Genomic DNA, 14,067 nt, shown 5'->3' on the forward strand with positions numbered 1-14,067 from the left:
TAATTGCTGGGCAGAAATAAAATTACACCCAGAAAGATAGTGCACTGATTTCTCCGTAGTGCCGATACGCTGGCAGAAGAGACAGTAACCCCCGCATACAGAAATGCATCTCAACTCGAAGCCCACGCTTGGTCTAAATGACGCATGTCGTGCACGCGCCGAGGGAAACGCAATGAGCGTCTTGCTGGGCACGTTCCCGCCAGGCGTCATTTAGATCAAGTCAAGGATGAGCTTCGAGTTGAGATGCATTCCTGTATGCGGGGGTAACAGTATCATTTGATGTCGGAATTCTTCTGGCCATTTGTTTACAATGCGTGTAGATACCGTACTGCGACATCTCACACGGAAGTTTCACGGAAGCAGAATGCTGGGGCAACAAATAAACCACAATATTTCTAACAAGCATCAATATTTCTTTATTTTGCTCTCATGCGTAGACACGAGCATATATTCTCAAAATTATTATCACAGCTAGATGTGTACGGAACGTACAAGCACGATATGTCGGGCGCTGACTACAGGAGGCGAAAGCGCGTAGGTCAATCGTCCACGAGAGTGAGGAACATCGTGCAGGGTCCATTTCTTCAACCCGGTTGCGCATGTAACTTTTGCGCACGCCACGCAACAAATTACTCAAGTACACATGCCCGCATTGCACACTGGCGACAGACGTAACAGAGGTTCGTCAAGTCCTGTCCTATAGCCACTTCATGGCACTCGCGCCTAACGTTGTTCCAATACACGAACATTCGTACTTAGCTGTTCGCGGTGTGATCCAGGGAGCGTCAAGAAACTCCGTTTTCATGCACCACGAGAGTCCTAGAAACACCGTGGCAGCTGAAGGTGGCAAATGCCCCCAAATACATTCAGCCCTGATGTTGACATGAAGATGCGATGGCAGCTATAGCCAGAAAAAGAAACACTTCTGTGTATTTACTTGGTGCTTGCCTATGGTGCTCGCTGCTCTGCCCTTCGCGGCCTCACGAATCCGGCGCACTAGATGACAACGTTGCTAGCACATGTTGATTAGCTGTGCCGCAGCACACTAGCTTTACGCGTCCAATTTCTTTGTAAAGCGCTGAGGAGCATCGGTCTTCTCTAGAGGACTTTGAGAAACAACAAAACGTAGCCTTTAATTGTGTAGCACCCACGCCATGCGCAAGTGCACCTACACCTTGCGTGCGCATAATGAGGTGAAAACATGCACAGCTCCATCCCGTCGGAAACACCCTGCGTGGCACAGCTTCTCTCGATAACGGCGAGCATGCAGCAAACAAAACGATGCACTTCCTAAGCAGCGCCTGCATGTGTCCAAATCTGACTCTGGTGCGCAGTTTCAGCACTAGGACCACAATCTCGTGTTCGCCCTTGTGCATGCATGCAAAGCACTACGCACAATCTGCATTCGTGGGAGATCGACAGGCAGCGATCGCGTGTTGGGCCTTCGCCGCTCGTGGGTGACGCTGATATTCTGTAGAGTCACTGGTGTTTTCGCATTCTTTTGGAAACCTGTGTGTGGTCTAAGTGAATCATTGCACCACCGCCAACTGCAAGCGGTCTGAAATCGCTGCAAATGATAACTTCATATCTGCCTCATGGCACACAATGCCGTCGGTTTTCACGGTGGCGACACGGAATAAGCTTCCGATACTCGCGGCGCCACCACGAAGCGTTCTTTAGCGTGCGTGCTCTTCAGTCAGTGTTGCGAAGCAAAGCGCCGACAGCCGCGCTGGATGGCGGTCAAGAGATGAGCCAGGCGAGCCTGGCCCTGACGGCCGAGCTCTCGGGCAGAGTGAGCGCCCACTTGCGTAGGCCCGTGAGGAGCACACAGGCGGTGACGAGCACGGCACCAGACATGGTGTACCGGTCGGGCACCTCGCCGAAGAACGCCACCTGCCAGACGAACACGAACACGATGTCGGCTGCCGACCGGACCACGGACACGGGGCCCGCCTGCTCGAGCTGAAGGGCCCGCGTGAGCAGCACCTGGCCGGCGAAGCTGAACGCTCCAAGCACCACGAGGAGCCAGCGATCGATGCCGCAGTGGGGCAGCTCCAACTGACCGACGGTCAGCAGAGAGATGGTGGCCGTCTCCAGGATGGCGACCCAGCCGAAGTTGAACATGATCACCGAGTGGTGGACGCCCTTGACCTTGCGCACCACGATGTAGACGCTGGCCCCGAACACGGTTGACGAGAGTGCGGCGAGCACGCCGCGTGTCTGCACGGGGCCCTGCTCGGCGCCGCCGAACAGCAGCGGCACCTTGGTGATGAGCGCGAGGCCCGCCAGGGTGACCAGCACGGCGGCCACGTGGAAGAAGCCGCACGGTTCCTTGAGGAAGAGCTTGGCCAGCGCCGACACGAACACGGGCACGCTGAATATGATGACGGACGCGTCGGCGATGGGCATGTAGTGGATGGCGTAGAAGCGCAGGAACAGGCTGGTGGCGCCCAGCAGTCCGCGCAGCACCAGCAGCCGGCGCACGCCCCGCGGCCCGAGCGGCGACTCGCGGCTCAGCACCACCAGCGGCGCCGTGAACACCAGGATGCCCAGGAAGCGCACCACGGCCAGCTCGGCCGCCGAGATGTAACTGCGCCGCGCCTGGGTTGATTCGCTCTGCTCCTCGACACATTGCCACACGAGTGGGGCGAACAATTCTCAAGCACACGAGGGGCAGTAAATCGCAATAAAGAGAAAGCCCCTACATAAAGAAAAAACGAAATACTGTCTTTTTTTTTTCACCGACTATACTAGTTTATATGTCAAAATTTTGCGGGGTGCGGACTATACAGGATTTTATGTTTTAAGATCTAAAGCACGCTTGAAGAACAGTTCACACTGCGTCTACATTTCGTTCGTCGGTGCGTACGAGCAATATTTCCAGTCCATATTGGCAGCTCGTGATATCCAAGGGAATACTGCTCGCAATACGTAGAGTGGCTGCTTTTGAGTGCTTCGACTTGTGAGCACATGCGCGAAAACTCATTGCAACATGTGCCACACATTTAGATGTAACTTCCCACATGCGCAAAGCACAAGAACAATGTACTAGTAGGCTACTATTACTACTGATCGGATACTACCTAGATTTTTACTCATTGACAATAAAATATTTGCTTCTCCGCTGTATACTGGTTCATCCCTGCAGATTATACAGTGGGTGCAGACTGTAGTCAGGAAAATACGGTACATAAATTCTCACATTGTCTGATCTTTCCTACTGTCGGGCACAGTTATGCCAAGTGCTGGGGCTGCACTCGTGGTCAAGAAAAAAAAAGGAAAACCTTATCGCAACACCGGAAACGCAAGTTGACGTCGCAAAGTCTAGACTGTCACGGCGCCACGCTTCGACCCCACCTCCGTGTCTCTCCTCTGCTTTTCTTTTTCTAACTATTCGTGCTTCAAAGCACGCTGGAGGCAGGTTTGGAAGGGAAGTGAGGGAAGGCTCGCTGCGAAGCACGATACATCTGGACCCATGCACGTAGTGTATACTGAGTAAGCTAACCCTTTCATCCTTGCTGCCAAGATCAGACAAAGCTAGGCGCTATACGACGCTGTGGGCTGCGGTGTTGCGAGAAGCGAGCGAGATCAACCTCGGCTGAGTTTCTCGAGTTGGGTACAGCTCGGTAGGCTCAGTTACCGTTACCGTGCAAAGCGCGCTCGACGCCTCCCCCGTTCTCTCTAGACGGAGCATCGACGTGCCTGGTTTCGTGCGGAAGCGGCGCTGGCTGGCATTTAGCGCAACTGACACCATGCATGGCATTAGTCGTTTGCAGGTCGTGCTGCACATCTGCGCTTGTGGCAAATTCTATAATAGGCACTCCTGCCGCTTCTGCGGAGCGATCATCGAAATGTTCAGTGTCAAGCACAACCTTCGAGAACAATAGGGGAGCTGTATCTTTAGCGGTGCTTACGCGAATCGCACTTCGATTGAACATCGGTCTAGCGATGTAGCTTTCGCTCGGACACTTTGGTGCCATCGAGGAATGAAAAAAAAAAAGAAGAAAAAGGAAACTAGCAGAGAGCGTGACGATAGGCACGCCGGCCATTTCTGACCTCACCCCTCGTTCCTCTGCGGGGCCCACCTACGCGCTGACTCTTGGGGAGCGGTCCTCCACGGCTCCCGGACCTTTTCAAGACATTCCTTCGTACGCCGTAGCACTTAGTGGCGGCCTCATCACGCTTTTTTTATAATTACGCTTCATGATAACCATGTGACGCTCCCTCCTAGTCTTTTTTTTTTCATGTTCGGCTCGCATTCAGCGCGATGTCACATAGATGTCAGAGCAGTGTCACTGGTGGAAGTGCACATGTGCAATTATGACACATCTGCCATAGACACATCTGCTGTTGATTCTGCGGACCAACTGGGACTTGCGAAATTTTCAGCACCTAGAGAGATGTCCGACGATTCATAACGCAAAACAGCGAGCCCGACCTTCAGCGGGTGCTCTCGTGAATCGTAGTTAAAGAATGGCATTACTCAAGTGAAGCTTCCTTCATGCACAATTTTAGCAGCGTCCTCTTTTATTTACGAGGCAGACCGGATACTGTACAGTGTGAAAGAAAGGACCGAGTTTTATCCTGAGTAGCTAAAAACGCAAACGCACCAGCCGCACGTATACGCACGAATCAGACTTTGCAACTTTGTTCTAAAGACCCTTTTAGCAAATGTATACTAAAACATGGCGGCACCCACGGAAACGCGATGGAGAGGCTAACGTGCAGCTAGGAGCCTCGTAACGGCCGTATGACCAGGGGGGGGGGGGGGGGGGGCGAGGCGTCGGTGATAAACCATCACTAATAACAGTCAGCACCCACAACACTTCCGACGAAGGGTGAGAGAGCTCACTCACACAGATTCGCTCTTCTTTGATGAATGATTAGTAGCTCAAATTTTATAAATCGGCAAACTTACTCATGAGTCGACTCCCTCAGACTGAATCAGAATCAGACTGACCCGTGAGTCTGAGACCGAGTGTACGCGGAGTAGAATGTTGGTAAGGTTCAGTCCGAGTGAGCCCGGCTGAAAAGAATTCTGTTGAGTCTGAGTCAGAGTGAGCCCTAGGCAAACAATATTTTATGAGAGTTTGACTGAGCTCTATTTATTTTGCCTATACCCATGGTCCCGAGTATTTCAGCGTTTGCATAGCCACCGCACTGTTCCCCTAATCCAAAATGGAGGCGTTTTTCTGTTTCTGCTTAAACGCCGTTGCTACGTGTCTGTTCCAGTCCGGAGGAACAAGAAATGACACCATCCCGAGCTTGCTATGTCAAGTTTCATGCTGTTTGTGTGTAAAGGTTAGTTTCCAAACAGAAATGGCGTTGAACGAGTGCGGTCCACTTGGCGCAACGGCACGTAACAGAACGTGGTTTCAGTTAAGCATAGCTCACAGTACGGAGCAGGAAGGTACGCACTTGAGTCTCTTGACAATGACGGTGCAGATGGAGAAGAAGAAGCTGGACAGCGAGGAGAAGGCCAGGCCTTTGTACAGTTCCCACGAGTGACCAGAGGAGGAGCCGTCTTCATCTTCGTCATCGCCGGCTGCTCCGTTGGCGTACGGCTTGCCGTCCACGGCGGTGGCGGAGTAGCCATCGTGCTCTTCGTCGGCCGTCTGCAGCAGCGGCAGGGCCAGCGAACACGACGAGGAGGTCGGCATGGGCCGCTGCCGGCTGGTGGGAGGAGCCTGGCCCGACGCTGCTCAGGACGCCTCATCGCCAAAGGCCATCTGAATCAATCAATCAATCAATCAATCAATCAATCAATCAATCAATCAATCAATCAATCAATCAATCAATCAATCAATCAATCAATCAATCAATCAATCAATCAATCAATCAATCAATCAATCCTGCATGCAGTTTAACACAAATGGGAAGTGCTAAGGAGTTATTCTGACGAGAACACAGTAGGCGTTGTGGCTAAACTAAAAGTGAACGCATGTAATATAACCCTATCACATGCCCATGAGAACCGTTCTAACGCAGCTAAAGACAGCAGGCGCCCTGAAAAGGGTGCTGGGCGATGAGGACCCTGCGACAACAGCTGCAGAGATCCGTATCACTTCTCATTTCGATATTAAGGACAAAACGTGATGACACGCAAATGTTAAAAAACAGGGAGAGCACAATCCAGAGGAACATCTTTCAATACAATTTCCTCTGTATGCGCGTGTCCCTCGCAGCGCTTGTAAATACAGTGGCTTCGACTGCTTCGGGTTTTGAGAAAAATAGAAAGGGAGACAAATGTGTCGGCTAAGCAAGTAGAGCAAGAAGAATATTTCAGTACAAGTATGCTTAAGCGCTTCATTGAGGCATTTAAACTCCAGTTCCGATTTCGCTTTAAGAAAGAGAAGATTACGACAACAAAGAAAAAAACTGGGTAAAAATGGTGCTAAAGAGAGGACATCGACAGCATCCTTGTGCAAATTTCGCTAGCTTACTGTAGTATTGACCTGGGTTACGTAATGTTAGATTGTGAAAAAATGCAACGACAAATCAATAGTAGCTATAGACAGTTTCGCACGGGCCTTGGCAGGAGTATGTATGCGACCCCAAGAAACTCCCAGTTCCGTGTCCTATCAGCTTCATATGTCGAGAAAAAAAAAACGTGTTTTCAAGCTGTCTTAATGTACGAGACGCCCTTTTCAGCATTTCTAAATAAAAGAAATGCACAGCATGTCTCAAGTGCACATATTTATAATTTTGCGTGTAATATACAGCTAGATTGACTTGTAAGTTTGCGATTAGCTGCACAGGAAAACGGTTGATCGTGTGTACGGGCTTCTGTTTTACCTGCGGCTCACCATTGCCTTTACTGTCCGTTCTATTTCTGCGAGGAAAACCGGAAGCTTGCATGGATCTCTGTTTGCAGACAACGAGATGGTCTACAGGAAGACGGTGACAACGATCAAAAGCCACAATTCTCGTACGCTTTGTATATACGTTTTTCGCCTAAAGCGATAATTGCTGGGAGAAAAATAACCAAAACTCCAAAGGCGCTGCCATACTGGGCCACACATTGTCGAACACCAACCGCCGCAGCAACATCTGGCCGATCATGCACCCCAGCCTTCACCGCCACCATACGCTGCTACGAAGTCGGGCAGCACTCTGCGATACCCTGGCCATCCCAATAACCACGACAATTACGTGAACGTCAGTAGCTACGACCCAAAAAGAGCTGCAGAATTCGAACGGACGCTTCGCATGCGTGCCAGAGCTGTTTTAGTTATCGTGTTTCATTCACTACACCGATATATTATGCTTTCGCCATTCTGTAACCATGTGCGTTTTACACGTCGCTTATGCTCAATGCTTGCGCCTGTGCGTCTGTAACTGTGTAATAAAGGTTAGTAGATGCCCAGTGCTTGTCTTGTTTATTTCGTTTCTTTGTTTATTTTTTGTCTACGTGATCGCTTCAGTTCGCGCTTCCTAAATATGCAAGCTACTCCCAGCGTCACGTAATGCGTCACGCATTACGTGACGCTGGGAGTAGCTGCATTACGTGACGCACCTGCCTGCAGTTTAATGGTTGTTCCACGTCCACTGCAATGGACACTAGTGGCGCTGGCTAACACTCCCGGGGCCAGGCTAAATATGCACGTATAAAATAACACCGAAGAGAGTGGACGGGTGGATAGCCGTAGCTGAACTGGCATAGCGCACCCCTTGCGCCATGCAGATGGCGTGGAAATTCGCCTCTTCCAATTTTACTTCGCTTTTCTTTATTAGAAGTACGAAGCTCATAGTAATTTTAATCCTCGTATATATGTAATTATTTACTGGTCGCGATTTTTAAAAGAAGGCGCAGACAAGCTAACGTTACACGCTTGGCATAGCGTTCCTTCCATCTCTCTAGCATAGGCATGTCGTACAGTGCGTTGTGCAGCTTTTGTGATTGCGACCAAGACTCTAATGGACAAGGAGAAGTGATGCATCTCAAATGGGCCGCAACTTCTCCTCACCTAAGCCACCGAATGACAGGCGTTCTATTAAAGTCTTCTTAGAATGAACAAAGCTTGTTCGGGATTTCGAAATCCTCATAACGAAATAAAGTAGCACTTATCATCGGCTAGGTCTCAGTCTAAATGCCGATTTCGTACGACAATAACCCTTTCGACCCTGGTGTCCTATAAACGGGACACAAAGAGAAATTGTTCTCAGTCATGACGCAAATGCTCAGCAATTTCGAAAAAGAATTTGAGCTGTATAGTCTCCGTACACCTCTGCCAGCACAGGCAACAGTTTCTTCGTCCTTGTCTTCCTCAGAAAGCCCTAGTGGTGAAAACAAAATGGCGGAAGGCAAGAAAGACGACTGCAGCAGTATCCACGTCTGTTGTAAATATTTTGCTCAATACCGACTGTCTCCATAGCGATTATACATTTATGTTGTTTCTGATATTCCTCGGTGTGTATTTATATCGGGAAGTTTTGCCTTTCATTTGCGCATAGCCCACAGCACGCCATGATCTACGTGTCCTAAATATAGGACACCAGGGCTCAGTGGTTGTCAAGACTCCTGCATGAGTTGAATGAAGGCGCTGTTGCTTGTGACACCTTCCGATTTCTTGTTTTATTATTCCAGAGGCGATAAGCCAGCCTGAACTGCTGTATTCAGTGACAAAGGGACTCCTATAGCGAAAAGTATGCGTATCAAGGACCCAGATAAGTTCGCTGCACTATAGAAAGTTTGCGTGTTGGAGGAAGACGACGACGATGAAAAGAAGAATATGCAGTTTGCTTTTGCAGGCCTGGAGAGCAGTAACTGCGGCACAGTAGACGAAGATTTAGCCATCTACGACGAAAGTGCATCCGGCAAAGCGACTATCAAGTAGATGGAGGCCATTCAAGTGCAATGATGAAGGAAGTGTGCGTGTTGGAGGTAGAAGATGTCACGATGAATAGCGGGATATACAATTTGCTTTTGCAGGCTTGGGGAGCAGTTTCTCTGCATAGCATACGAATAATTGGTCATATACAACGTAAATACTTCCTACAAAGCGACTATCAAGTACATGCAGGTCATTCAAGTGCAATGATGAGCCGCGTATAACGAGCCCAAAGAATGCTTTTAAGGCTTTTCACGCACTAGAACCACTGTCAAAACGCCATCATGCAAGTTTTTCTATATTTAAATGTGCGACACAGCTGATACGAAATTTCGAAATACTTCGTATCGTTCTTTACAACCACTAAGCCCTAGTGTGCTATATATACATAGGACATGACGTCATACCTTGTTCTGACAGGGAATCGGAATATAATAAATATTTTGGTGTTTCTTAGGCAGTATTAAACCCATGCAAAATGATGAAAAAAGTTCAAATCCAATCCTTTAAGTGTGAAATAGGCTCGGGAATCATTTCAAGCTTTCGTGCACAGACGCTTGAGCATGAAATGTTTCATCGCTCGTTTTGCGCTGTTTCAGTGGGGGGGACCCGCAATCGAGCCATCCTGAATTCTATGAGAATACAAGGAAAAGTAAACGAATTCCAGAGCACAGCTTATGGTCACCATACAGCGAAGAAAAGTATAATTTAGCTCACTACTGAGGGTAAGACCAAGGCCACTGCTGCCGGCCGCTCGAACCTCTAAGCTGTCGCCTGGAGACGTGCGCGGTGCAGCGACGGTGAGTGATGTCGTGCGCTTAATAACGCGATAACGCAGAAATAGTCTGCGCTGGTAAAAGCTTGCCAAACCGGATTGGTAATGTCCCCGCAATCACCGGGGAGAACGACGTTCCCCGTCAATAACGCACTGATCTGAGCAAACCAAAGAATGGGGAAAAAAGGTAAAGTTAAACAAACAAGAAACAGTAGGTTCTTTTTTTTCTATCGAATCCGACGCCGTGAGGTCGTCGATGCGCCCAGGCCTTGATTGAAGACGTGGATTAGAATCATTAGGCGGACGACGTTAAAATGAAGAAGCATTTCATATGCTTACATCTAGATCTCGATATGGGAGTGCTCGTAATATTGCGGCCGGTCGAGGGCGTCAAACACGCGAGCTCGTGAAAAGCAGCACGAAGCCATATCGCAGCGGTTACGAGTGCGTGTTGTGCACGGCCACAACGCGGCAGTCTCAGCGGTTAGCCTCTTCGGTCACCACTGTTCCGGGGAATGGACGACTAACGCGATGCAAGGACAACGCGGATATCTTATCTGTCTCGTAGCGATGATGGTATACCGCGAATGATTCTTTGCACTACGGAGTCTATCGAACTAAAGCAACGCATTAAATGGTGAACTCACGCGTTCTTTGCTTGATACCTCACAGCACGTCGTCGTTGATCTCACGAAAATTTGTGCGACTGTAAGTCAGCAATACTCTAGTTGTTGTTGCCTCAAAACATGGCTTCTTGTTGATGTCAATGTTGAGTCCTTTCCAACATGTTGTTGTTGTTGTTGCTGTGGCCTGTGATGCGTGTGGCTCCTACCCACGATGGGGGATTGGCCAACATGTTCTTGCGTCCACAGTGATCGTCTTCTTTGTTCACTTTGTTTACGTCGTCAGTACGTTGATAGCAGTGGCTCATTAATGCTATCCCCCATCGGGAAAGTAGTGTACCACGGGATGGAAAAATAGCCTTGTGACGACTGAAGAACACACACTATCAAAAACGAAGAAATGCGCTCATTTAGGCAATCGTTGGAAAAACCTGAACTCCCCCCCCCCCCCCCCTTCCCTCTAATTGTTGCATTTAAGTAAGAAAAAAGTCAGATCACAATAATGTTCGGAGCAGATCATACTGATTTACCTTGAATATTTATTTTTCTGGCAATTTATAAATGAAAATTGAAAGAGAAAGAGTGAAATCGATTTAGCAACTTACAATCGATTTGCAGTTTACGTTATTGCTATTTCCGCTTGTGAGTTCGGCAAAAGCATTATTTGCGATGGGGCGATAGTACTTATGACTGTAAAGGTCCGCCTTAACGCTAGAACAAAATCAGATATTGCAGCTCTGTAGATTGTACCTGATAACTTTCAAACGTAACAAAACTGGCATGTTAAATTGGAAGTCAAGTCTAATTGCAATTTACGTAATACTGCTTCTTCAGCTTGAGAGTTTCGCAAAAGCGCTGTTTGTTTTCGCAAAGGCGGTGGTTTAGCGTTGTTTGTCTCATCAAAAATCTGCCATAGAGCTACTATAGCATACCAGATAATGTCCCCAGACTGTGAAATCTTAGCACTGGATATAATACTTCCTGGTTGCACACCTTTTTCTATAGTTAACACGTACTTCCCCGCTGGAGTGCAAGATACCCGTTATCTAGATACCTCTACTGCTCGCAGTCAAAAGAACATCATACTAGTGAGAGATTTTTATTCTCATCATGTATCGTGGGGTTTCCGAACGGATACTTGTGGCAAACGCTTGTGGGATTGGGTCTTAATGAATCATTTCTCTTGCTTAACTTCGAGAGCACATACTTTCGTTCGTGGTCAGTCGCGATCTGCCCTAGATCTTACGTTTGCTACCCCGAGCATGACTGTCACCTCCTGGAAGACTGTAGATTCCGGAACTAACAGTGATCACCTTCCTATAATTTTTGATCTGCTTACTCCGTTAACTAGTTTAGATAATAATATGCGCACTTTTGTTAACTACGAAAAATTAAAAATGCTTTAAAATCAGCTTTACAAGCCCAGGAGGGCATGGAGAGGGATATTAAAGCAATGAGCCTATGTTCAATACTAAAACAGTCACCAAAAAAAGCTCAATTTGCTGTGCAATCTTATAAGGGTGGATCATATTGTCCCTGGTGGAATTCTGAGTGCGAGCGAGATTTTAGACGTAGAAAAGCTGCATGGTCTGGGATTCTCACACCCATACTCTTGGGACAAAGGAACGACAACGCAGTAGTGCAAACAATCACAAGGCCATTTATTGCACCTTTCATAGATCAATGCCTGCTAGCCGAGTTGCTATCCGCAAAACATGCCGATGGGCGCGCGACAAATCTAGCAAGTCCGACTCACTGCGACCGGATAGCGAGCGAATATGCTCGCCCCATGCTGGATCCCAACGCCTGGTCGTTCGCGCGTACGGTCACGCGAACGGTGGCGCGTTCGAAGGAGGCCACGCGAGACGGTCTCGCAGAAGCATGGATCGGTGCGCGCGCACTCGCCGACCCGCCGCTCAAGAGAGCCTGTTCTCCCTTGCGCCCCCAAGTAACCCTGCCGTGAGGCGGCGTTAGCAGCGCAACACTCGCGCCATCTCTCGTACTGCGCTTCAACCACATCGACCGCCGCGGGCCCCAGGCCACGCGGCGAAGCCGCACTGCAGGAGACGGAAGCTTTGCGGGAAAAACAACATATCAGGGGACGCGTGAGAGTCGCACATCCCCACAATGGAAAAAAGCTTTTATACAACCAATGTCCTGTTAATTGGGCTGATTATACATATATAGCTACCACATTTAAACAAACAGTCACAAAAGCTAAGGAGGATTAAGATTCCAGGCACTACACATACCTTTTGAAGTCTAGCAATAAAAAAGCACTGTTTAAATTTCTTCGATCTCGCAAAGCTATACCTGCGCCCGTGAACGACGAATCTGTCGTTCTATCACCAAAAGAATTATCAGAATCATTTGAGAAAATTGCTCAAGGACTTGCGCAACGTTTCACACATAAATTGCCGATAGGACTAAAGAAACCTCCCTTAGTAGACGACTTTGTAGCAGTAACAGCGACAGAACTTGAAGGCATTATTAATAAGTTGCCGGCGTCAGCCCTCGGTCCAGATGAAATTACAACAGGAATGCTAAAAGTTTTATTTGATTATACACCTCAGGACCTACTAAACATAATAAATTTCTCTCTCAATAATTCATGGGTTCCAAGAGAGTGGAGAGTAGCTAAAATTATCCCACTATTAAAGAAAAAAATCATGTGGACTTGACTTAGAAAACATAAGACCAATTTCTCTTACCTCAAATGTCGTCAAATTAATAGAAAGGTTTCTTCGCGGCCGTATAACAAATTTTATGCAGGATGATACCCTTCTCAGTCCTTGTCAGATTGGATTTCGTCCGGGCCACTCCATATATGGTGCGCCCATGTAGATTTAAAGAGCCGCATTAAACTTGCTCGCCGCAAACGAGAGTACGCAGCTTTGGTGAGGCTAGATGTATCGAAAGCATACGACTCTGTAGAATATTGTATTCTATTAGATAAGCTTCACTCTACGAATTTCCCAAAGTATACAACCGCTTGGATCTATGAATTTATAAGGGATAGAGAGTTTTATTGTTACCAACGCGGTATTTCTACGTCTAAACACAAGCAGACAAGCGGTGTACCACAGGGTTCCGTTCTTTCGCCTATATTATTTAACATTTTGCTAAGCACCATTCCTTTGTCTCCGGAAGTACATGTTTATGTTTATGCGGACGATAACGCATGTTTTTCCTCCGCAAGCAATATACATTCTCTATAACAGTCGTTGCAAAATTAGTTAGAAATGCTGGAGACATGGCTAGAGAGATTAAGTATGTCATTAAATATTAGCAAAAGTGCGGTCTTAGTACTCCCATTAACTGCACAGGTACAAATATATTTGCAATACCGACAGGAAATCATTCCTCAAGTTGAAGTCAGGTACCTTGGTGTTATTTACGATGGCAAACTCAACTGGCGCAGTCACATTGAATATATTAAATCAAAGGCAGAACGAGCCGTAGCTATGCTTCGCCGGCTCAGCCACCGCCGCTCTGGACTACGCAGGGATACCTTACTGATGATTTATAATATGTATGTTCGGCCCATATTAGAATTTGGCAGCGTAATATTTTCCGGTGGCACCGCCTACAAAATTAAACCTCTGATACTTTTAGAAAGAGAAGCTCTACGGTCATGCCTCGGGCTACCTAGATTTGTTGCCAACGCTGTTTTATATCAGGAAGCTCATATAACCACCTTAGATTGCAGATTTCGCATGCTAACGGTTCAGACATTTTTAAAAATTTATGACTTTTTAAAAAGACGTACGCAATATGCATTTATCACTGAACCATCTGAGGTTTTTCAGGTATCGTGGTCAAGATTCCACAGTCCTCA

At 47.7% G+C, this 14,067-nt stretch overlaps 1 protein-coding gene across 8 annotated transcripts in view; it reads right to left on the minus strand.

The window, feature by feature from the left end:
* Positions 1-392: 392 nt before the first annotated feature.
* LOC126520897 (solute carrier family 35 member G1-like) overlaps positions 393-14,067 on the minus strand; it is a 142,747-nt gene continuing 129,072 nt past the window's right edge. For all 8 annotated transcript variants that reach the window (XM_055065608.2, XM_050169718.3, XM_050169723.3 and 5 more), the window contains 2 exons: positions 5,419-5,729; positions 393-2,590 (listed from right to left, as the gene is read on the minus strand). In XM_055065608.2, the coding sequence (XP_054921583.1) occupies positions 1,741-2,590; positions 5,419-5,660 (1,092 nt within the window). In that variant the 5' untranslated portion in view covers positions 5,661-5,729 and the 3' untranslated portion in view covers positions 393-1,740. The remainder of the gene's footprint in view (positions 2,591-5,418; positions 5,730-14,067) is intronic.

This window comes from Dermacentor andersoni, chromosome 3, assembly GCF_023375885.2.
Source record: "Dermacentor andersoni chromosome 3, qqDerAnde1_hic_scaffold, whole genome shotgun sequence".
In the NCBI taxonomy this organism is placed as follows: Eukaryota; Metazoa; Arthropoda; class Arachnida; order Ixodida; family Ixodidae; genus Dermacentor; species Dermacentor andersoni.